We start from the raw sequence: 23,558 nt of genomic DNA, 5'->3' as shown, positions 1-23,558 counted from the left end.
CGCGCGCCCTCAGATCACTTGGACGTGGCTGTGTATAAGAGGTAAAAACGATATAAATACTGTTCGTTTTCTCACACAAACCGGTCGTTTCGTGTCTTAGGCCATCAATGTGTACTTACGATGGGGAATTGTTTAATTTGGACTTCTCTGTGCATGCTCTTTGAGACAGTGACCACAGACCTGCATTAAATGACTGATAGACAAGAACAATTTGACCTAAAAATATAAAAATTGAAACTACTGCGGAAAAAAAGACACCTACATCTTGGATGCCCTTGAGGTAAGCTAAAACATACCAAAATTTTATTTCAAAGTGAACTATCCCTTTAACAGAAAAGGCAAGAAGCGTTATCTGAGAAAAGAGAATATTAATATAATAGGTGCAGGATACTATCTTTTACATTGCGCTGACGTAATTTCCGATTCTGGCGAAAAAGGCCCATCCTTAAGGACTTGATTAGTTTGATCAGGTGTGTTTATAGTTGGGGCCATTTAAATTAAACCATTTTCATCAAAAACAGAAAACTTTTTATGTGTTTTGCCTGTTCGTTTACAAGACAACGACGTTTGGGGGGCCTGAAAATACCATTATCGTCTCTGTGTAAACAACAAAAACGCGAACTTGTGAAAACGGTGAGGTTATTTGCATGTGTATTACGTGTTCAGTCTATAGGCGCGTAGTGTTTCTTTACAAAGTGGCATCGCCAACTACTGGCCTGGCAGCGTACTGTAATACAGCGTTTTTAATCGTTTTCACAGATCCGTGTGAACTGGGATCATTTTGATAAAGTTGCCATCTGTAGACAAAAACTCAAAAGAAAAACTTTATTTTCAAAGTTTTGCACCACTGAACTACTATCTACACTCTATGGATTTGTTTTATTTTTGAAAAACATATTGTGTTTAATAATGTATTTAATGAATGTCTAGAAATATTTGAACTCATTCTTTGAAGCATTGTTATAAAAACTCAAGGCTGCAATTGTATCTACAACTCCAAAATATGAGAGCTGGGGAAGTGTCTTCTTTCTGCGTTTCACACGCTGATTCATGTTATTGCACTTGACAGAGTTCATTTCCAAGAGGAAACCATCAAACTGCCTGCTCATCACTGGGGATATTACGGTCAATTTTGATATGAACAGCCTAACTGAAATGGGAACACATTACATTCGGAAGCCTGGAATGCAGATGCATGATTATATCTATTACAAACATCAATTTCCATCACATTACTCAACCGAATGTTCCCTGTCTTGTGCACAACACTGCCATACCTCCCTACACTTCTTTGTAGATTTGTGGCTTCATATACTTCACACCAGAAGCAAAATGCCGTCGGTAGATCCCAAATTTGATGGATTGGGAACATAATTCCACTCCCAACATGGTTTCCATGCTTCAGTGACCTCCTACAATAGCCGTCCACCTGAGATATGACTTTTACATTCAGCAACTGTGACTCTTATACGAATATGGATTACTGCATGAATCTGATTTATAGTCACCTGATTAAATATTGGCTGACCACATCGTGTAATGTCCACTTCATGTCATATGTTTGCTATTTACACCTTTCTTTTTGCCATTTAAGCAAATTATTATTGATTCAAAATGTGAGAACTGAGGTTCATCTCATTAAAAAAGGCAGCAAACACCGTTCAGGTCATCAGCATTTTTCTTTTAATGCATCTCAGAAGTGGATCTCAATTCTTGTTTTTCGATAGCTAACCTATCAATGTCTGACTTATAGTTATCTTTGCATATTAGATTAGGATAGGAGTATTTTAGGATAAAAAAGAAGACTGAAATCTTAATGATTATGCTGTATGATTTTCTCACCAGTAAGAGAATACTGTGTTCAAGATCATCGCAGATGTCCTTAAAACCAAATGGGGTTGGTGTCACCTGCTGATATTAGTTTAATCAATGGCACAAATTAAGGTTTGTGATAGAGAATGATGATTCAGGGCAGACTGGAGTTTTTAGCATGAGGAGAGGGCGGCTCACTTTGACCCCGTCAGCTAATGATGGATGAGGGACTGCTGCGATTTCATTGGCCGAGCTCTGAGCCGTTAAGCGATCCCTGTCACCTGGAAAAAAAAAAAAAACCAGCCTGTTCTCTTGCACTTCCTGGATTGAGGGGGATATTTTGTTGAGATGACACAATTACTCCAAAAGAGTTTGAATATAATCTCATCAACTGGTTAAATTCTTTGGACACATTTAGACACTTAGCGTACAGCTACAGTACATTAATAGTAGTTATGTCATTCTGTCAATAAAATGTAAAACATTGAATTAATGTCAAAGAATGAATTAATTGCAATTATTCACATATATCAATATTTACTGAGAAAATTAAGATAATGTAATCCATCTTGCAACTGAGTTTGTCAACCTGTGTGTTATAGCCATATTTACACTGTTTTTTGAGCAAATCTGTTCAATGAACGATTCAACGACTCACTTGTGTTTCAATTCAGAATGAATCAGTGTTTTTGAGCGAATTGGTTGAATGAATGACTCATGAATGAATTGACATGCAGAAAGAGTCATTTCAGAGAGTGGTTCAACAGTGAAAAATCTAAGTGCTGATGTAGTAATTTGTAATCGTAGACCAATATATCAGCCAATATTTAGCCATTTTGAGATTGTTGTATCAGTCCAAAACTGTGTCCAATAGACTGGAGGAAGTGGTCGTTCTTTGATCTTTTCTACATCTTCAAATGTTTAATTACATTTTGAGAAAATATAGTGCAAATTAAAGTCACCATAAAATCAAAATTGACAATTTTATACACACACTTATACATGGTTATTATATAAGTTGTTCATAATTGCAATGAAAACATGCTAAAAAGCTGGATGGAAACATGAAAGTTGCCTAAACTTTTGGGAGACCTGAAAAGTGCAGATGTCTCATTGAAGCAAATGTGATGAACAGATTTGTTGCACATCAACGCCCCAGGAGCTCGGGGTTTACCGAGTCAAAAATGATGAGTGTGTGAAATAGCGGGATGGTTGTTAATGTGGTGATCTGTCACTCCATTGATCCTGCCTGGATCCCATATCCTGAAGTTCTGATGTGGGCTTTTCAGGTCTCTAAAGCTAAAGGCTCAGTTTTTGTCGACAAATGCTTTTGAAGTATGGACTGGAATCCCTTAGCGTCAGAAACGATCATGGATTATTGGGTCAGTGTGGGCAGGGAGCAAAAGGACACATTCTCATTTTTCATTCTTCAGTTTTGAGCACATCAGTCACCCTTATATTGAACGTTTCATTTGAAACACTTTTTGCCTCTAAGCCATAGTAAAGTAAATACTCAAAGCGCTGAAAGTTAAAGGCCAAGATTGCTGAGGCCTTACTGAGTGAATTCTGTAACATGCTTTATAAAGTAACAGTGCTCGCCAATTGCCATATGTGTAAATAATTGGCTTTGGTGAGTAAACGTTAAAACCTAAAATGTTTTATGCAAGTTTTCAGGGGCCTGGTTTATAAAATGTTGCGTAGAAACCGTCCTACATTAACCATCTTTTCTCAAATGTGCGTACGTGTAATTCAGAGAACAAACGTATGCACAAAAAAACGTGCGTCCAAATCTCTTCGCAAAAGATCTTGAAATGTTGCGCAGCTGAATGGCTTCAGATCTCTACCTTGTAAATGTCGCCAATTAATTTCATCAACATATAAAAGAGAGTCAACATCCAAATGCTTTATTGAGAAAGGCGAATGGCAAGAATTGCTTAGATTACGAACTAGGCCTGCAATACTCAAAAGGAAAAGTGTGTACGGCTGCTTAGACCCTGACATGGCACTAAGCACGTCAAAAAAACGTTTTTATAAATATGAACGTTGACATGGATTTTAGCGTACACAAATAAATTCTAATTCAAATTCAACAAATCTGTGCATACACACGTTTTATAATTGAGGCCCCAGGGATAATTTAACTTTAGGGATAATTAAGATATAAGTGAATGATAAAATGACTCTCTCTAATAGTGAAGCACAACAGTGCTATTTTATTATAGCTTTTTATTAATATTTTGAATTAACTCTTACTTTTATCTTAAGTTTTCATTTTAATTTTAGTATTTTTGTTATGTGCTTTTGTCATTTATATATATATATATATATAACTATATCTTATAAGACTATTTCTTATAAATGTGACTTTACATCTCTTTACAATTTCACTTTTTTTTTTTTTTTTTACCAAAAAAAAAAAAAAAAAAAAAAAAAGGCCTTTAAAATCTTATAGCTTTTTATCAGAAGTTTTTTAAGACAAAAGAGGTTGGGTGTCAGAGCTTTATCTGCACTTTCAATCTTACTACATGCATTTGTGTTCTGTGTATTAAGCCCTGGTGAAAAGTGGGATAAATTAAGGTACTTTACAGCCTCAATCTGAGAGAGAGAGAGAAAAGAGGTAGAAGGAAACGGTGGAAAAAAAGATTGACGTCTTACATTTCCCTCTCTAGTGAGCTTTCTCAGAAACAAATTGACTCCAGCACAGAGGAGACCTCTATTTGTGAGAAACATGGTACTGGGACGACACATTGTTCTCCTCGCCAGATGCTTTTCTCACCTGTAGAAGTGGCATATTCAATAAGGGAATCTATTCTCCATTTGTCCAGCAGAGGTCTAAATCTTGGCTTTGTATACACCATGGCACCGCCGTGTCCTCCGGGACTACCTAACTGTGACAGTGAATGAATTTAGCTGGGAAGGGTGTAATTTGTCCACAGCAATAATATGGAGTGGTCCGCTCCACAGGCGGCGGGCCGTAATATAGCTTGCTGTAATGTAGAGAAACAGTCGCCCTCCGGGGTTCAATAACTGCTTATTACTCCTGCCTCCACTTCAGAAGCATCACCATCACCATCAGCCCAGTGGTTTCCCACATTATAACTCCAGCACAAATGCCTCTGCTCCGCTTATTCTCTAAGCCTGTTGAGCAAATACTCTGTTTGTGGTCATGGTTCTACAGGTCCGTGATCTAATAGATGATGTAAGGGAATTGTCCTCGCCAGCTCTCATTTGTCTTCATATAGAGGCGAGAGAGAAGCCAAGCTGGTCAGTTTTCAGCAACAGGTTATGACATCTTGATGAAACTAGCTTCAGAACTATTTTTTCCCTGTGGATTTATTTACATGATCTTCAATCTTCTCAATGAACTAGTGCAAAACAGTTTTAGTCATCTGAATGATCATTCTCTCTGTCTCTCTTTTTCTCTTCTAAAGTGTGTCCTGGCACTGATAACAAGCTCAGCACGCTGTCTGATTTGGACCAGCAGTATAAGACCCTTCGGAAATTTTACGAGAACTGTGAGGTGGTCATGGGTAATCTGGAGATCACCAGTATTGAACGCAACCGCAACCTGTCTTTCCTCAAGGTGAGTACCAGCAGCAAATACTGATGATGGATGAATGGATAGATAGATGGAAAGAAAATACTTACTTACCCCAAACTCACCTTAAAATCCTAGTTTGGTAGATTTGCACCTTGTGCACCTTTTATTAAAATGACACAAATTAACAAAATATAGAGCATTATTATGTGTGACTAAAAAGACTATATAAATATATTAATAGCAGAAGACTATTTTCTCTCAATATGAACACTCTAGTGACATGACATTAGAGAGCGAGCCATCCTGTATTTCTGGATTTCAAAGGCAGTTGGAGCTTTTAGCAGTCTTTTGTATGGGTGCTGCAATTACTGGCTGGTAACACTGATGGTTAAATAGCTCTTTTACATTTGCATTAATGGATGTTACTCTTCACTCTGGTTTCAAACTTGGTATGACTGCAGAAATGGAGCAAAAAAGGCAGTACATGTCTGCCTTGTTTTCACACTAAAACCAGGTGTATTACGTATTCACAGAGAAATCAACTGGCCACCGAGTCTCTGAATAAATGGATGCTTTTTCATGAAAGTCATCTCATACCGGTTCTAATGTATGAAAAAGTGGGAATAGCTAAAATGGTGTTGCACACATAAAAACAAAGTGTGTCATGTGGTGGTCCTAAGCATAATGTTAATAATTATCTCCTATATGTCTTCTTTTAGAAGGTGGCTGACTATTTTACACTTGAATAATGACATTGAGAAGTTGTAATAGCCTTTACAATGTTAAAATACACAGTGACGGTGAGCTAAAATAAAGTAATAAACTGACAAACTTGATTTTATGGTATGTAAAGTGTGTTTTTAACCCTTAAAGACCTTTATTGTAAAATATCAGTGGAAAGGTTTATTCCTGCTACATACTGTAATAGTTTAATAGTTGCATAATCGGCGCATATATATAAAATGTGTCTTTGTCATCTCTTGTTTGATTGGTTTAAACCGCACATAAGGTGGCCCAGGTCACGGTCCGCAGATAATATGAATGCAATCCGTCTTACATCACAGAAGTAAACCGATATATTTCATCCAGTTATTATGCGTCTCAAATCCTCTGCATTTTGTTGAGACTCCCCTCTTATTTCGTCCCACCCTACATCGCGCATGATTACCATTGAATGAACAAAGACATGTTTCAAAGGTCTCTTGTTTACCTGTAGCCCTGATGTTTTCCCATCAATCTACCAGCATCCAGGATCAGGGTGCGTATCGGCAGGTGGTGTCACTTTGGCCTGTCAAATAGACCCATGGTCCGCTGTCAGGTTTTATCCTGGTCAAGGCCTGAGCGTTCCAGCAGCAGCAGCTAATGATGTTACAGGCTTTGACTGACTCTTCATTAAGGTCTGATCAATCAGGCTGCTGGCTACCTCATGCCTGCTTAGTGGAATACCAGAGTGGCTCAATGTCTGAGCTGCCAGGTCGTGTTAGCGTCAGGAACTGACACGGACAATTGCCTCTTTACATTTGTTGCTCTGCCACCGTGGTCCGTATACATGCAGTACATGTGGAGAGACAGATCTATGCAGTGATAGGACCTCTCTCAGGTCATTTTGTTCCTCCTTCCTTGTTAAAATCCTTCTCACATTTCAATCTTCGAGTTGAAAAACGCACTGCTGGGCTCTCTACCAATTTTACGCTGACCCGCTGTGTATTAGAGACTCTCTATTTTATTTTATAGAGGCATCAGTATTTGGGAAAGTAAAAGGGAAGTTAAGTAAGAACTGATAAGAATGTAAATGTGTACCTTGAAATGCAGTGTTAGTCGCTTTGGATAAATTTTTTTTTTTACATTTATTCATTTAGCAGATCCTTTTATCCAAAGCGACTTACAAACAATGAATGAATGAAAGAATATTATTTTATTATTATTACATTTTTTTCCCTGATGAGGATATCCTTGAATATTACTATAATAACCTCTCCACACTTATCATATGCACACACACAGATACATACATAAATAAATGTATGCATTCACATAATTTATTTATTTATTTATCTGTGTGTGTGTGCGCGTGTGTGTGTGTACATGCATGCATATATACAATAAAGTTTTGGATGCATGCTGCAGGACACTGTCACCCACTGTTTGATATGTAATGTCATCTGTCTGTTTTAAATAAACCACTTATATCCAATAAATCAGTTTTAAGTAACATGCATTGTATCATGCATTTTATATATTTTTTATGCACTTTATTTTGTTTATGTATTTCAGGCGCTGCACATTTGTTGCATAATACTTATTGAATGGACATTCAGGTCTATGGTTTTGAATGCAATGCATTTTGGGTTATAAGGCATTGCAGCAGCCAGAGAAAGTTACTCACAGTGACAGCACAACCAGCAAGTGACTGACTCAACACAGAGAGAAAGTGACACAGACTGGAGTAGTGGGCAGCTTGGACCATGTAAACAGACACTGTACACAAATGAACCCATCTGTGTTGCAGAGCTCTCTCTATTTTGAACTAGTTTCCCTTTCAGCAGAAGTACAAGAGTCAAGAAAATTGTTGAGAACTATCCATTTTTGGAAAGAAAAAAATCATGGATTTGACCCAGAAAAATAATATTCAGGGCTTTAGCCACAAAAGTCCAGAAATGATGATGCCCTTAACAGTGGATTTATACCTTATGTTTTATGCTGACACAACTATACATTTTTTGTGTCCAAAAGTCCAGACAGAATGTTTTTATATCTGGTAAAACTTGTAGATTAGGGAGAGTCTTTTGTGAATACAAAAAGCAGCTTGCTAAGTGGTTTTAGGCTTATTTAGAAAGCTTTGTAAGAGTTGGTTTTTACTTTTAATGTAATTGCAAGAGGATGGATCAAATGTTTTATATTTTGTCGTTCTGGATGCCAAAATTACTCAAATAGTGTAGCAATGTTCGTTCATAAGGTAAGAAGGAGGAGGAAACCGGCAAATGTTCAACAGAATACTTGCATTATAAAATAAACAAGCAGCTCCAACGGCTCTTGGCCCTGCTTGCCACAAATAGCTCTGTAAAATATGCAATTATTGTAATTATTATTATGAACTGTAATAATTGAATATGAAAATGTCACATTATGAATGTAAAATAGGACTTTAAACCCTGTAAACCTGATATAAGAAAAAATAATCAGATATAATAATAAAAATGTTTGCATATGTGTTTTACGTTGTTTAATTTTGATCAATCAGGCCCATATAGCCCTATGGTATAGAATATGGCACACACACACAAAAAAAGCTTTTTGATGCAGATGTAATTTAAAATGCAAAAAAAGTAGAAAAAAAATGTAAATATATGATAGTTTTATAACAGAGTACATAAACTGCATATCAGTTGTCACTCTATATATCACAATCATATTGTCACGGGTTGTGAGGGAGAGACTAAACACACAACGAAGATAAACAGGCTTTAATATTCCCACAGGTAAATCCACCATAATCCACACACAACATACGCATTGATGAGACCCAACAAAGACACACCAACTGAACTGAAATTAATTATGTGAGATAATGACACACACACACACACCTGAACACAATGTCAAAATCAAATCAGTGACAATGACGGCAAACAAAAATGGTGAATGAAAACAAACAGAGTCTTTGATGGGGTGACATACTGTATATGTCTTAGTTTTATGATCAAATAATGTAGATTTTAGAACACATACTGTATAATGTAATGATATAATGATGAACAAATAAACATTCCTCAAAAGCCTGATGTATCATATTTAATAATCACATAATAATAATAATATATATATATATATATATATATATATATATATATATAATTTTTTTTTTTTTTATCAGGAGCTACTATTTTTCTACAGTTTTGTTTCCTTATGTTTCCTCTTAGGCCAATGAGTTTAATAAGTCTGACTCTGCGATTACTTTAGTAAAACGCTCTGCTTCTCTACCCATTTCCCTCTTATGCTCCATAAAATCCACTTGCTTTCCTTTTTAATTAGGATGTAATCAGAATCTGGGCCTGTCATTAATCAAAGCCGCCTAAATGAGAGGGGATTGTCCAGCTCACTAGCCTCATTACAGATCTGTGTGTGTGTGTGTGAGAGAGTGAGTGCTTTACTAATAGTTCAAGGTTGAAGCCTTTTGCAAACTCAGACACCAGTAATTCAGTCCCTTTGGTTTTCCTGAAATCAGTTTCTCAACGAGTTTCTGAATGTTACATCGTTACGCCAGTAGGTGGCAGGAAGGGAATGTCTGTGTGAGTGAGTAATTCAATCATTTGCTCAACCGATTCGTTCAAAACACTGATTCATTCAGAAACGTGCAACATTTGATTCTACGACTTTTTTTCACAGTAAGTAACTGTACTGTAAGTAACTTGGTATTAAAATGTAAGTTGAGCATTAATTGTACTTTTTGTTTACTGAACCGTTGTATAAAAGCAAAAAAGCTTGCGATGCAAAAGCACTGTCATCATATGACCACATTAAACGTGAATGAGTGAATCATTTACTCAATTGATTTGTTTAGACTTTGTATCATTTAGGAATGAAACAGTAAAACTAGCTGACCATCAACTCCAATTTGTTCAAAAACAATGACTCATTCAGGAACGCCATGTTTATGGAAGCTTGTTTTTGCGACTATATCAAGCGATTCCAACTTTATAACACACAATTGCGAATTTTTATCTCACAATTCTGACTTTTTATCTGAGTTTTATCTCAGAATTGCGTGATATAAAGTCGCAATTGTGTTATAAAGTCAGAATCGCATGATATAAAGTCACAATTGCATGTTATAAAGTCAGAATTGTGAGATATAAGTCTTTTTTTCCTTATTGGACGTTTATAAGCTCACAATTTTGAGAAAATGTCAGAATTGCAAGATATAAACTCGCAATTGCGTGTTGTAAAGTCAGAATTGCAAGATATAAACCCACAACTGCGTGTTATAAAGTCAGTTTATAACAATTCTGAGATAAAAAGTCACAATTATCTTTTAAAATGTTTTACTCTGTAGCGGAAACAAGCTTCCATACCTGTTAATGCCATGTAAAATGTAATAATTTTTCACAATATTGCTGTTTTTTACTCTGTCTTTGCTCAGCCTTGGTGGACATATAAGAGACTTCTTTTAAAAAAAAGTATTCGCTGCGCAGTTTACATCATACATAGTGCATACAGCATTAGATTTGAATATGCCCAGTATTTGGAAATGTCTATCAAAGTAGCGAAGCTATATCCACTGTATTCTGAGTGAGTGCGAGACATCTCCTCCCTATAGCTGTTATTTCACCCACTTAATGTGTGCTGCTGAATGGGCATGCCCTTTCCCAAGAGGTAAATGAACCAGGCTGTAATTTTACTAGAGATGATGCTACTTGACTTCTGCACCTCTCATTTACAGATGTGGAATTTCACTACCTCCTCGCTAACGCTAAACCCTCTAAAATCACTTCAGCCTGACTCTCTTCAGCCTGACATAATGTGCCCAGTGAGAAAGACGAAGGGTTCAAGAGGGCTTGTGGGAGAAAATGGTAATTGTGTCTGTGGGCTAATAGCACTGCCTCATTATCCCACTGCACTGTCACCGCAACATTGTTGGAGGAGAGATTTTCAACGCGGCCGCGAGCTCACTAACATTAGTGTAATTACAGCTTTTTTTATTGGAAATTAACACATTGTTAGATTAAGCATCTCTTCACCTTCGCATAAAAAGTGCTATCACAAATTTATAGTCTGTAAGCATATTAGAGTCTACTAATTATACACTTTAGCATTCATTATGCTTGAAATGCCATGAAATAAAGGCCATTTTCAAGCCTATGTGGTCATATTTTCAACTTACTTTCTTTGTCATAACTTTTTATTGAGGAATGGCATCTTGTCTCGATCACCAGCTGGAGTGCCCTTGAGAGCCACCAGGGGGCACTCCATCACAGACTTTTGCCATTCCATCAAAGACTTCATTTCCCATCATCCTTTGCCCGAACTCATCTTCCATTATTGTTTTCAGCTGTGTCTCGTTAGCTCACCCTCTTATCTCAGTCATTGTTTGGGTTGGTTGTTTGTGCATGACCTTTGACTGTTTTTTGTTTGTGGATCGCCCTCATAATAAAGACTGCATGTGGATCTTCAACCCTTGTGTCTCTGAGCATTTCATGACACATCTAATATCAGTTTACGACCAAAGGAAAAAAGTCAGAATTGTGATTTCTCACAAGTTTTAGTTTTCTAAACTCTTTTTAGTTGTATTTGTATACTATTACAGTTTTTATTGATTTTTATTAATTTTTTTTTTAATTAGCTTTCAGTTTCATATTTTCAGTTAACATTTTTCAGTTTAAATGTGCTTTTATCATTTTTCACATATAAATATTTATATTTACCCTTCATTTAGCATTTAGTTATTTATTTATTTTTATGTTTTGGTAATTTAGTTTTTTTTTTTTTTTTTTTTTTTTTAGTTAATTGCCAAGGCAACATTTCTATTTTGTATTTTTTTTTTAAAGGGCACCTATTATGCAAAATTCTCTTTTACATGGTGTTTGAACATAAATGTGTGTTGGCAGTGTGTGTACACACCCACCCTATAATGATAAAATTCCACCCAGTGCTTTTTTTTTTTAAATCCCCATAAATCATAAGCACTGTCTCAGAACAACCCGCTCTCAGATTGGGGGGAATGGGACGTACTTTTGCACAGGCCCCTCCCACGACTGTTGATGGACACTGCCGTATTAGCATAGACCCGCCCTGAGTCAGCTATGCAGTCCGCCATTGTTTCGACGCTGGAGCAGCTGTAGGTGTTTTGTTATAAGATGTAAGAATTAAACATAGCAGTCTTCATTTACTCTCGTTGTTACTCAAAGATGGATCTGTACCAACTGTTCGTGATCCAGCTTACAGTCTCCGCAGCGATAGGCCTAACGTTACTGATCACGGCAGTAATGGAAGGGAGAGCGCACACTTTATTACAGTTCATCGCAGTCGTTTTACGGATATAAACTTTAGCAGTTTTTTAAGCACCCCCTGAAAAGCTGTGTATATATGTGTTTACTGTTAGTTGTAATAAGTGTTTTTGTGTAGTTCGCTGTGTATGTTGATGATAATGAAAGGGAGAGAGAAAGTTTATGGATAAGACTTTAATGCGCTCTTCTAATGTGTTTATTCAGCTCTTACTGTGATTTTCTGGAGTAACTGACGCTTCATCTTTTGTGTTATGTACACTAATAGTGGATAAAACTAAGATGTGATTGAACTAATACCTGTTCTTTCTCCATACAGCAAATATTCTCTGGCTCTGTGGGCATTATTGTCTGACTCCTGGTCGAAATGAACACAGCTACTGAGAGTTTCAGTTTTAATATTATCATTCTCTGAGATGAGATTGTCCTGACAGAGCGTGAGCTCGCGAGGCTCCGCCCTCTGTGCTGGCAGCAGCAGCTCATTTGCATTTAAAGGGATACACACTAAAACGGCACGTTTTTCTCAGCCCCAAAAAGTGACAATTTAAACATTCTGTATGAAATGATCTGTTGGGTATTTTGAGCTAAAACTTCACATACACACTCTGGGGACATCAGAGACTAATTTTACATCTTGTGAAAAGGGGCATGATAGGTGCCCTCATCTAATATTTATTTTATTTTATTTCAGTTAACAGAAAAAAAGTTTATTTATTTTTTTGTTAACAATGACCACACTGTAATATACCCATTTCAGACAGTGAAAGTACTAGCTTTTAGAAAGTGTGTCCCTCCAGTTTATTCACGGCTGTCTAGCTCTCATTACATCCACCAGTGTCATGACACGGCCTCAGAGGTGAAATGAATTCCTCACAGCAATTATAGTCACCTGAAAATTATTAGAGCTATATGAAAAGGCCTGACGATAAAAAAAAAATAAAAAAAAACATAATTGAATGCACAGCATTCATATGAATGATGATTGAACTGTGTATCTTAATCTGTCAAATTAGACAATATTGACCCTGGCATTCACAAAGCTGAAGTGTAATTAATTCTAAATCAATTACACAAAATCCTTTTTGCAGAAAGCTTCTTGCCTGCGGATTGATTTTTAGCACAGAGTCGATGTAGTAATTTCTTGGTAAAAAATTGTTTCTACTATGAATTCAGTGCATTTAGATTCATCATGCAGTGCTGGTTTATCATTCACAATATGCCAACTCTCTTCTCCGATGGTTTGCTGTTGTTTCAAAAAGATACTCGTAAAGGTCATGATTGCTATTCAAATGAAGGTAATGATCGTCTGAGATGCCGAGCACTTGAGGAAGTCCCATTATTTGAGTTATGGAAGACCAAACTTTGCTTACAACATGCATTCTTATTAAAATGAGACTTCAATGCTGCCTAATTTAGCCATCCAAATTGTGTTCCTTCATGGATTTTTAATATTTGCCAGTGAGAGCTAGTTTCAGGCAAATATGTGCAATGTCATGTAGCTTGCCACATGGAGTGGAACAAACAGATTGCATTTAACAATAGCGATGACATTTATATTGTGTTGTTCTTTGGTTTGAATACAGAACAGACGGTGCCTCCTCGCCTTCGCCACATTCTGTCATCTAAAAATGGATGATTGTGACCCTAAAACTCTTCCCACTCCTCACTGCAGGGTTCTGTCAACTACCCTCCTCAATCACCATCTCATATCTCTCGCAAAAAAAAAAGATCTCCTGCCACTTTCTCGCTTGTAAGTGGAGTTGTTTTGTTTGTTCTGAATATTCTCCTGTTACTTCTGTTGCTGCCTCGCTCAAAAGATGCTCTCAATAAAGATGTCAGCAGACTTTTATCATGCTTTTACCAAGGACAAGTCAAGACATCAAACAGCCAGTGAGATTATAAAGTCATTAGAACTCCAAATATTTGCTGTTTGCTGAAGATCTTTTATTGCAAATTTCAGTCAAATAATTTGCTCTTTTGTACCTTGCATTTAAATATCAACCATATCTTTGATGTTTCTCATAAATTCCTTAGAAAAAAACTAATTATTGACAAATGAGATGATTGTGGACAAAGTATAGAGGTATCAGTGAATGTGGATAGCAGTTTAGATCACTTGGATGGGAGAATCTGATGGGAAATGTTTAAGTTAATGTTGAGATATCTTTGTATTGCAGTATCTGATATCTTGGCAAATATAGGCACTGTTTGAGACATTGTTGAGATATCTTCTGAAAGATCACTGGGTTATTTATTTTTCTCTAGGAAGCTGGAGGCTTAATTGAAATTCTCCATTTAATCTCATCGCTGTCTAGAAGAAGAAAAAAAAATAGATTAAAGAGATCGGGATTTTTTTGTTGCAATTGGAAATAATTTAAAAGTTTATTATATGACTTTTTATAGGATTTTTTATAGTTTCTATATACAAATACATATCATTAACAAACTGAACATCACATCAATTAATTGAGTTTATAGACTCAATTTAAGTCTCTGTAATAAGTGTTCTGTATTTCACATTCAATAAAACAGTAAATGACATGTATATGGGTATACTGTATATGGATTAGTATGTGAACAGTTGTATGCCATTACTGTATGGATATACAACCCGTTCACACTAAATGCGTCTCTATAGCATGCAGTGTGTTTATCGTGCAATGTATACGCGAAAATTAGTTTTTTCGTGCATAGGATACGCATGGGTTGGTTAGGGTAGGTTTAGTAGTGGTGTGGGGTGCGTGTGTATTATACGTTTGGGTAGGATTAGTGGTGTGGGGTGCATGTGTATTACACGCAATAAAGTGTGTATCAAATGCACGCGAAAACTGTGTATCATATGGACGTAAAAACTCATTTTCGCGTAAACATTGGACGATAAACACACTGCGTGCTATATGACACCCTGAGATGAGAACGGGCTGGGATATAATATCAAAGTTTTTTGACAAAGACACATCAAAAAGGAATATATGATTTTTTTTGATAAAACAATTGCAGTTAATAATGACACGATCATCGTTTTCAATGTCAGTCATCACTAGCTATGTTTCTATCCACTTATTTTTAATGCGTATTTTGGACAGAAACGCCATGATGGGTATAAATTTTAAAAAATGCGAATGCGCTCAACTGAGACGGATAAAGACATGCGCAAAAACTACGATGAAAACACGTTTACAGAATAAACCCCTCGATGTGCAACAAAAAAGTCATGTGACTTTGCATGAAGTGTCGATGTGATTGAATAACTGGACTAACTAGCAGAACGATCGCATCGCACGGCACCTCAACATTTGGTTTGATCATTCTAAAATGCCTGAGCCAAATTAATTGTTTTAATTCTCTCCCAGAACTGTCTCATATGATTGCATTTCCAAACATCAGGCACCTAAAAGGAAGATAACATGACAGCGTCATTTATGATGTAGGAAAAAAGAGCCACAGTGGCTTTCCTAATTGCAGCAACTTCCGTATTACAGATATTTTGCTCCAATGTTTCCAGGAAGTGTCGATTTTGTTCTCTTGAACACATGGGATGGAGGCGCTGCTTTATTCGCAAATGTTTTATCCAATATTAAAATTTTGCGCATAAGCTAAATTCAAAACAATGGGTGGAAACATAGTTACTGTCACTTCCGAACACTCGTGCACATCCCTAAATGTAATTATTTGACCACACTTATAAATAAAGAAATCTATTCCTATTTGAAGCTTGTAGATTTGTGATGGATCACAGGCTGTCCAATGTCATACTTTGAAAATCAGTATTCATATAGTCATAGTGTGTGTGTGTGTGTACTTTATAGATCACTGCATTAACATTTACTGCGCTTTATATGTGACTTTTCTCCTGGGAACTGCATTGACAATAAAGTCATTCTAGTATGTGAAGGGAACAGTTATAATAGTGAATACTTTTCCCCATCTCAGAGCATGTCCAGATCTCTTAAACATACGGCAATGATTGCCATGCTGTGTTACGAGCATGATGACCCTCAATCCAGGCAGGACATGTACGATGTACAATATTATTTTAATGTAAAGCAACACCAAAACCTCATTATATCAAAATATTATTATATCAAATAGTACCGTTTTGTAATCTTTCACCCACTTGCAACAACTTTTCTTCATATTTTGCCTCTGTTCATAATGAAAATTTACCACAGTTGATAGTTCAAACTTTAGTGTCTCTGTGGTACTTGTCAATTGTGTTGTTATTGTTATCATTGAAGACAAGAATATGTGTGTGTGTGTGTGGGTGTGTATTTGTGAGTGTCTGAATATATTAGCTGTCCCAGACCCACCAAAATGAACTTTCTGTATGAAAAAAATACTCACAGCTGCTGTGTTTATGCATAACATTTAGCAAAAGAGCTGTTTGTTAACATGTTACTGTGATCTGACATTATTCAGAGTTATCCCAAGCTCCGTTTTAAAAGAGAAAAGCCTTCACAGGCACATTAACCAGCTTAAACCTCATTTAGCAATAAATTGTGTATTGTTTACTGCTTGCTAAATTGGCTTGAATCAATTATGAATTGCGGCGCAGAACTGTAATTGCAATTGAATTAGCCTGTGTTCTTAGGAAAGTCTATTAAAAAGACAAAAGCAAGATTTTCTTTTTATTATTTCTTGGCAGCTAAGGCACTGATCCAGTGAATTTTTAATACCAAAAGGGCAAGAAAACAAATTAATGTCAAAGTAAACAATGTTATTTGGGAAGTTTGCTAAAAGCAAAGTAATCCTTTAAATAAATAAAGTCAATTAGAACCAAATTAGAAATTCTGCCCGTGTCCTGTAGCCCAGTGTTTTGGAGGATTGTTGGTTTGTTGCTAGGTAACAGAAACTGCTGACGACAATTACAGTAGTGCAGGTATGAAATCACTTTGTAGGCCAAAACGCGGAAACGAGTTAGCATTTTAGCACTTCCGGTTCCATCGTACCAAATTCAAAGCCATTTTTTTAATGGGATTTTGGTTAAATGGCTGAAATAAGGTCTGTGGTGACCACAAGCTCAAGACACTTTCATGTTTGCTCCACCCAAGTAGCAGTGCTTCGCCTCCTGAGAATACAGTTCCCAATATGGTTAGAAGATGGCTGTGTCTCAGTGTGACCTTGTTATTTGTACACTCTGTGACTATACAAATCACAACATGTAAATAGGAAAATGTTGGCATTATTTTGTCACTTATTGGGAGCAGTATGCTAGCTGGAGCCATTTACCTCCAGTCTTTGTGCTAAGCTAGGCTAACAGTGGGTGCGTCAGACAGAGTTACGGCACGCACGGAGATGAGAAGGGTATGTATGGACTTATCTAACTCTGGGGGATACGGTGAATAAGCTAAAGTCCCAAAAAGTTGGCGTGTTCCTTTAAATGAATCATGCAAGGTGATTTACTAAGGTTTTTTTACTAGCATTTGCGTCATTATTTACCACCCAAAAAAAGCACGACTTAAACCAGACGCTATTTTGCACTTGTCTTGGTAGATTGGATTGGTGATTATGGAAATGATCCGGCTGCGTCCGTGTTCTTAAATTTGCATGTCATCAGTAGATCACGCGCAGAACTTTACACTTGCATCAGCGCTTTTATGGGATTGCATCTTCACGCTAATTTGCCCTGTCTAGTAAATCTGGTCCTTTAGGTCCTGTTTGAAGTTTGACATAATAATGATCTCTAGCAGTGTGTTCTTGTGTGGCCTTCCAGTGCGCGTGACTGGCAGGTGACAGCTGTCACCGTGTGCTTGGTCAGCTCTTCAGATGGATTTCCGTGGCTACACCAGCAGTATGTGTGTGTCCGATCAGAACGGCTATATCACATTCACTTCTTCTGCATGAAATAGACCTGTCCTCTGTGCCTGCTAATGATACGCAGTGTGAAACAGTGATTGGATGTCAACATGATTGATGTGGGTGTGGAGAAGGAGGGTCCAGCGCTCTCTTGGGCCATTATCTCTTCAAATTATATCAAGGCTGTCTCGTTAGTCGACTAATAGACTCGATGATGAAGTTTTGGTAAAGCCTTGACTAAAGGACAAACTACATCTTTGAAACACCAAAAGAAAACAGCTCATGGGATTCGCCTGAGAAATGTCAAATATGTGCATTTAAGTTGTATGCTTAAGTTTCTTCATTTCTTTGTATCTCCGCAGTCTATCCGGGAGGTGACGGGTTACGTGTTGGTGGCTCTGAACCAGTTTGACTATCTTCCTCTGGAGAACCTGCGGATCATCCGTGGCACTAAACTGTATGAAGGACGCTACGCTCTGGCCATCTTTCTCAACTACAGACGAGATGCCTACTTCGGCCTTAGACAACTCGGCCTCAAGAACCTGACAGGTATATTCTACAAAATGTTAATTCAGTTATTGTAACTGCAGTTTAAAACTATTTTCTTGACTTTTGTTGGTTTTTATGTCAAAATCTTTGTAAAAGAAGATACATGTCTTACTTCAAAAGTTCTGTAAGATTCTACCCTGACAACATTTCCCCAAAACATCCGTCTGAAATGTGCATTTGAGATGGTTTAGCAGTAAAAAAAAAAAAAAAAAAAAAGCAGAATTTTTGTTTAGCACACATTCTTTGTTGGAATAAAACTGGATTTTTTAAGTTAGTTTAAAACTTGAAGAACTTAAAATGTTTTCTAGATAATGTACTTTTTTTCTGTTAACATACAGTACTTTACCATTCAAACATTTGGAGCCAGTAAGATTTCTTTTCGGCTGACAAACAAAACAAAACAACAACTATACTTTTATTCAGCAAATATAAATGGAATTGATCAAAAGACATTTATAATATCACAAAAGATTTCTATTTCAAATAAATGCTGTTCTTTTGAACTTTCTATTCATCAAAGAATCCTGAAAAAAATCACAGTTTCCACAACAATATTAAGCAGCACAACTGTTTTCAACATTGATGATAATAATAAATGTTTCTTGAACAGCAAATCAGCATATTAGAATGATTTCTGAAGGATCATGTGATACTGAAGAAATTCAGCTTTGCATCACAGGAATAAATTACATTTAAAAATATATTTAAATAGAACATTTTAATTTGTAGTTATATTTCACAATTGATTTTTGAACATTTTAAAAAATGTTGCTAACCCCAAACTTTTAAACAGTAATTACTGGATCAAAGATAATGAACACTTGTTGTTAATTCTTTTTACAAATTATAATTTGTCTGTTAGTGCAGAACTTTATTTACATGCTAGTAATTATACTCCAGTCTATTTTTGTAATGTTTTGATGTCTAACTGATGTCTGTGTAAGTCGAGGTCTTAGTGGAAAACAGCATAGCAGGGACTGGTGTATGTGAACACGTTAGATAAGATTGGCACTAATAATGTCTTTCATGCTGTGCAGTGCAGGAGCTATGATAATCATGTACATCAGAAGACGTCTCTCATATAAATTAGTCACTCTTCATTATGTGACTGCTTTTTATCTTATCAGCGTATTATGTGTATCATTTGAACATGTTTTACAGATTGCATCTAGCTTTTTTTTCTTTCTTTTTCTTCAGCCTTGCTTGGTTGCCCCATAGGGAGACTTTCGTTTACATCTTATACCATGTGAAATAGAAACTCATCTTAGAACAATATTTCCAGATCCCCTTTCGGATGCATAAAGATATGGAGAGAAAAAGAATCAGATCAAGGGGTCAAACAGCCAACAGACAAATAGAGGAAGTCGTCGGCGCCTCAAAGCAAAATAGCCAGAGGCGTGATAACGGTTGTCTGACTTCTAGAAGCCCAGAGGAGTTCAGCTGGTGGTACGAGGTCGCAGTAGGTGAGGGGCAGAAAGTTAAGACATGCCCAGCAGGCATCTTGCGTAACCATGTATTATTAATCTCAAATATGGCTTTTTCATTTTAATGGCTGATTAAACGATATCTCGGTATGAGGATGAATAGAGCGCTGACAGTATGGGTGCGCCACTGCATTCTTGTCTTTACTTTTATTTGTTTCCTCAAAGATATGTTTTTCCTTTTATTGTTACTCTCTCTGTTGTGATGAGGTGTCAGATGGCATCTTTAAATGAATGGGGTTACAGGGCATGTCTTTGAAAAGAAGCCACACAGCAGATTTACTGCCACAAGAAAGATTTTGTCTGGCTTACAGTACATGAGAAACATGAGAATAAAACATGAACTCGGCAATGACATGCTGTATTCATTGGCATTGAATTGACTTATGAAGAACATCTGATTAGCACATTAATCATATTTTTGTGCAGCTTAGTAATTACTTGACTGAATGTTAAGCCATATCATCTTAAAGGGATAGTTCACTCAAAAATGAAAATTCTGTCATCATTTACTCATCCTCAAGTTGTTCCAAACCTGTATGGTTTTTCTTTCTTCTGCTGAACACGAAAGATATTTTGAAGAATGTTTGTAACCGAACAGTTGATGGGCACCATTGACTTCCATAGTATTTCACCCCCATGCAGATTATGGAAATCGATGGGGTCCATTAATTGTTAGGTTAACCATATTCTTCAAAATATCGAAAATGAATAAAAAAATTTTTACCTACGGCAAAAACTCACTTAAACCAGCCTATGATGGTCTTAGCTGGTTATTTTTCTTTGATAGAGTGCGGCAGAATGGAAAATTATATTAAATCAACTGTCATGCCCATGAAAATCCAGCAAACCTGAAACCTTTCATACGATATGCATAAAAGGACATTTATAAAGAAATATCTACACCCATTATGTCAGTCAATGGTGCCTAAAAAAGTAGCCACTAAAACTTTTACAGCTGAATCACACTTTTTTTCTACAAGAATTATTGCAAGCATTTTTTAATATACAAGCTTTCTGCTTTGAAACTCCCCAGAATGCATAGATTTTAAGTGCGTTAGTGGGAAGACTAGTTTTGCCCATTTTTAGAATCATAAAGACAAGTCTATATTATATATTTAACACTGATGCTGATGTTTTTTGAAAGCATTCATTTAAATTAGTTATTGACTGTTAACAACCTCAGCATATCAGTCAGAAATGTGCACTACAACCAGAATAACTTTTATTCTCTACAATACAAGAGATTGCAAAGCTTCACACAATGGATGAAATGTTCCAGGCCAGTGTTGCAGAAAGTTTCACACTATTTATGATACTGCAACAGAGACCTTCATAAAACACAATGCTGTAAATCATAACCTCTATTGCAAGCAAGAAAATGCAACTGTGAAAAGTAGGCTGTGCTCAGTGATGGGAAGCGCTGCACATTTGCGGTAACCATCATCTTTTGAATTCCTTGCTAAAGTCTTTGAATCATTTTTTTTTTAGCATTGAATTTCTCTATTCCTCCAGCGATGCTGGTAAAGTCTGATTCTCAAGGCAATGGTAGCCATGTTTCTGCAATTTTCAATATTAGTTCTAGGAGATGAAAGCTGTTCTTCAGCCCCTTGAGATATTCAGCACGTTGATGATGAATGGCTCCTTTGATTACACCCATGTGCTCTCATGGTTCCTCTACACAGCTCTGCAGCATGATCAATAGCTTTCATAAGAAACTTCTGATACAATAATGGCTGTAACCTTATTTTCTGTGGTCCTTCAATCATATGTTCTCATAGATGTCCTCTGCTATAACACAGCTGCATGAAGGGTAGTTTCATCAACCCTTTTAGAATCTCAGATGATAGAACTTCATGCAACATGCTGTCGGGAATCAGTTCAATAATTGAGTGGGCAGATCCCTTTATCTAAATATTTCTTTCACCGCATCTGGCCAAATGTTATTGAATAATACCATATATTGAATACTCAACCCATCACAAGCACTTGTGCAGTTGCTTGAAAATCAAGGCTTACATTAGACAATCTCATGAACAAGTCTGTTGTTCATATACAGTGCATTCTATAGTGAATGCCATCTTAGAACACACTCCAGCAACACGACAATAAGTCTCAGTGTGGACTGTGCAAAGCAATTAGACCATTATGCAGTATGCATACACATTAAAAAGCATTACTCAGCTGATTCATCTTAAAGGGTTAGTTCACCCAAAAATGAAAATTCTGTCAGTAATTACTCACCCTCATGTTGTTCCAACCATGTAAGTCTTTCGTTCATCTTCGGAACACAAATTAAGATATTTTTGATGAAATCTGACAGAATTTTGACTCCTCCATAGGCTTCCAGTGTGACCGAAACTCACCGGCCCAGAATAGTTATTAAAACATCGTTAAAATAGTCCAAGTAACTACAGTGGCACTACATTAAGTTTATCATGCGACGACAATACTTTTTGTGCGGAAAAACAACAAAAATAACGACTTTATCCAACTATTAGTGTTCCTCAATGTGGGCCTCTGACGAGAGTTCACGGGAGCGCCAGGACGCATGCGCGAGAACTGAGCTTAAATACTCCCAAGGAGTGAGCAGTCAGTAACAAGTAGTAGTAGAAGAAGAACGCCGTAAGCTCAGTTCTCGCGCATGCGTCCTGGCGCTCCCGTGAACTCTCGTCAGAGGCCCACATTGAGGAACACTAATAGTTGGATAAAGTCGTTATTTGTGTTGTTTTTCCGCACAAAAAGTATTGTCGTCGCATGATAAACTTAATGTAGTGCCACTGTAGTCACTTGGACTATTTTAACGATGTTTTAATAACTATTCTGGGCCGGTGAGTTTCGGTCACACTGGAAGCCTATGGAGGAGTCAAAATTCTGTCAGATTTCATCAAAAATATCTTAATTTGTGTTCCGAAGATGAACGAAAGACTTACATGGTTGGAACAACATGAGGGTGAGTAATTACTGACAGAATTTTCATTTTTGGGTGAACTAACCCTTTAAATGAAAAGGGCATATATATATATATATATATATATATATATATATATATATATATATATATATATATATATAGCAATGCTTTTGTCATATTCAAATGCATCAGAAGGCAATATTACAATGAATGTGCAATGCATAATCATTCATAATTCCATCATTTCCAATAGCCATTTTTTCTTTATAATAATGACAAATTGCCATATTAAAACATGGAACAGTGCTAGGAAAACTATGCATTAAACACTTACTGCAAATAGACTCCACAGAAAATCAGTCACAATCCCAATCCCCACAGGCATCCCAAATGCCTAAACTCTGGTCAGAGTATTTTGCCTAAACCTTGTTTTATCTGTAATAACATACTTGTTTTGCATGTAA

General features: G+C 36.6%; 1 protein-coding gene across 1 annotated transcript in view; it reads left to right on the top strand.

The window, feature by feature from the left end:
- The window catches only part of erbb4a (erb-b2 receptor tyrosine kinase 4a), a 178,077-nt gene that overhangs the window by 90,570 nt on the left and 63,949 nt on the right, over nucleotides 1-23,558 (top strand). The window contains exons 2-3 of the mRNA XM_079856470.1: nucleotides 5,244-5,395; nucleotides 18,513-18,699. Of these exons, the coding sequence (XP_079712596.1) occupies nucleotides 5,244-5,395; nucleotides 18,513-18,699 (339 nt within the window). The remainder of the gene's footprint in view (nucleotides 1-5,243; nucleotides 5,396-18,512; nucleotides 18,700-23,558) is intronic.

This window comes from Squalius cephalus (assembly GCF_949319135.1).
Source record: "Squalius cephalus genome assembly, chromosome: 2".
Classification (NCBI taxonomy): Eukaryota; Metazoa; Chordata; class Actinopteri; order Cypriniformes; family Leuciscidae; genus Squalius; species Squalius cephalus.
Note: the sequence above shows the minus strand (reverse complement) of the source record. Positions and strands in the feature narration are given on the sequence as shown.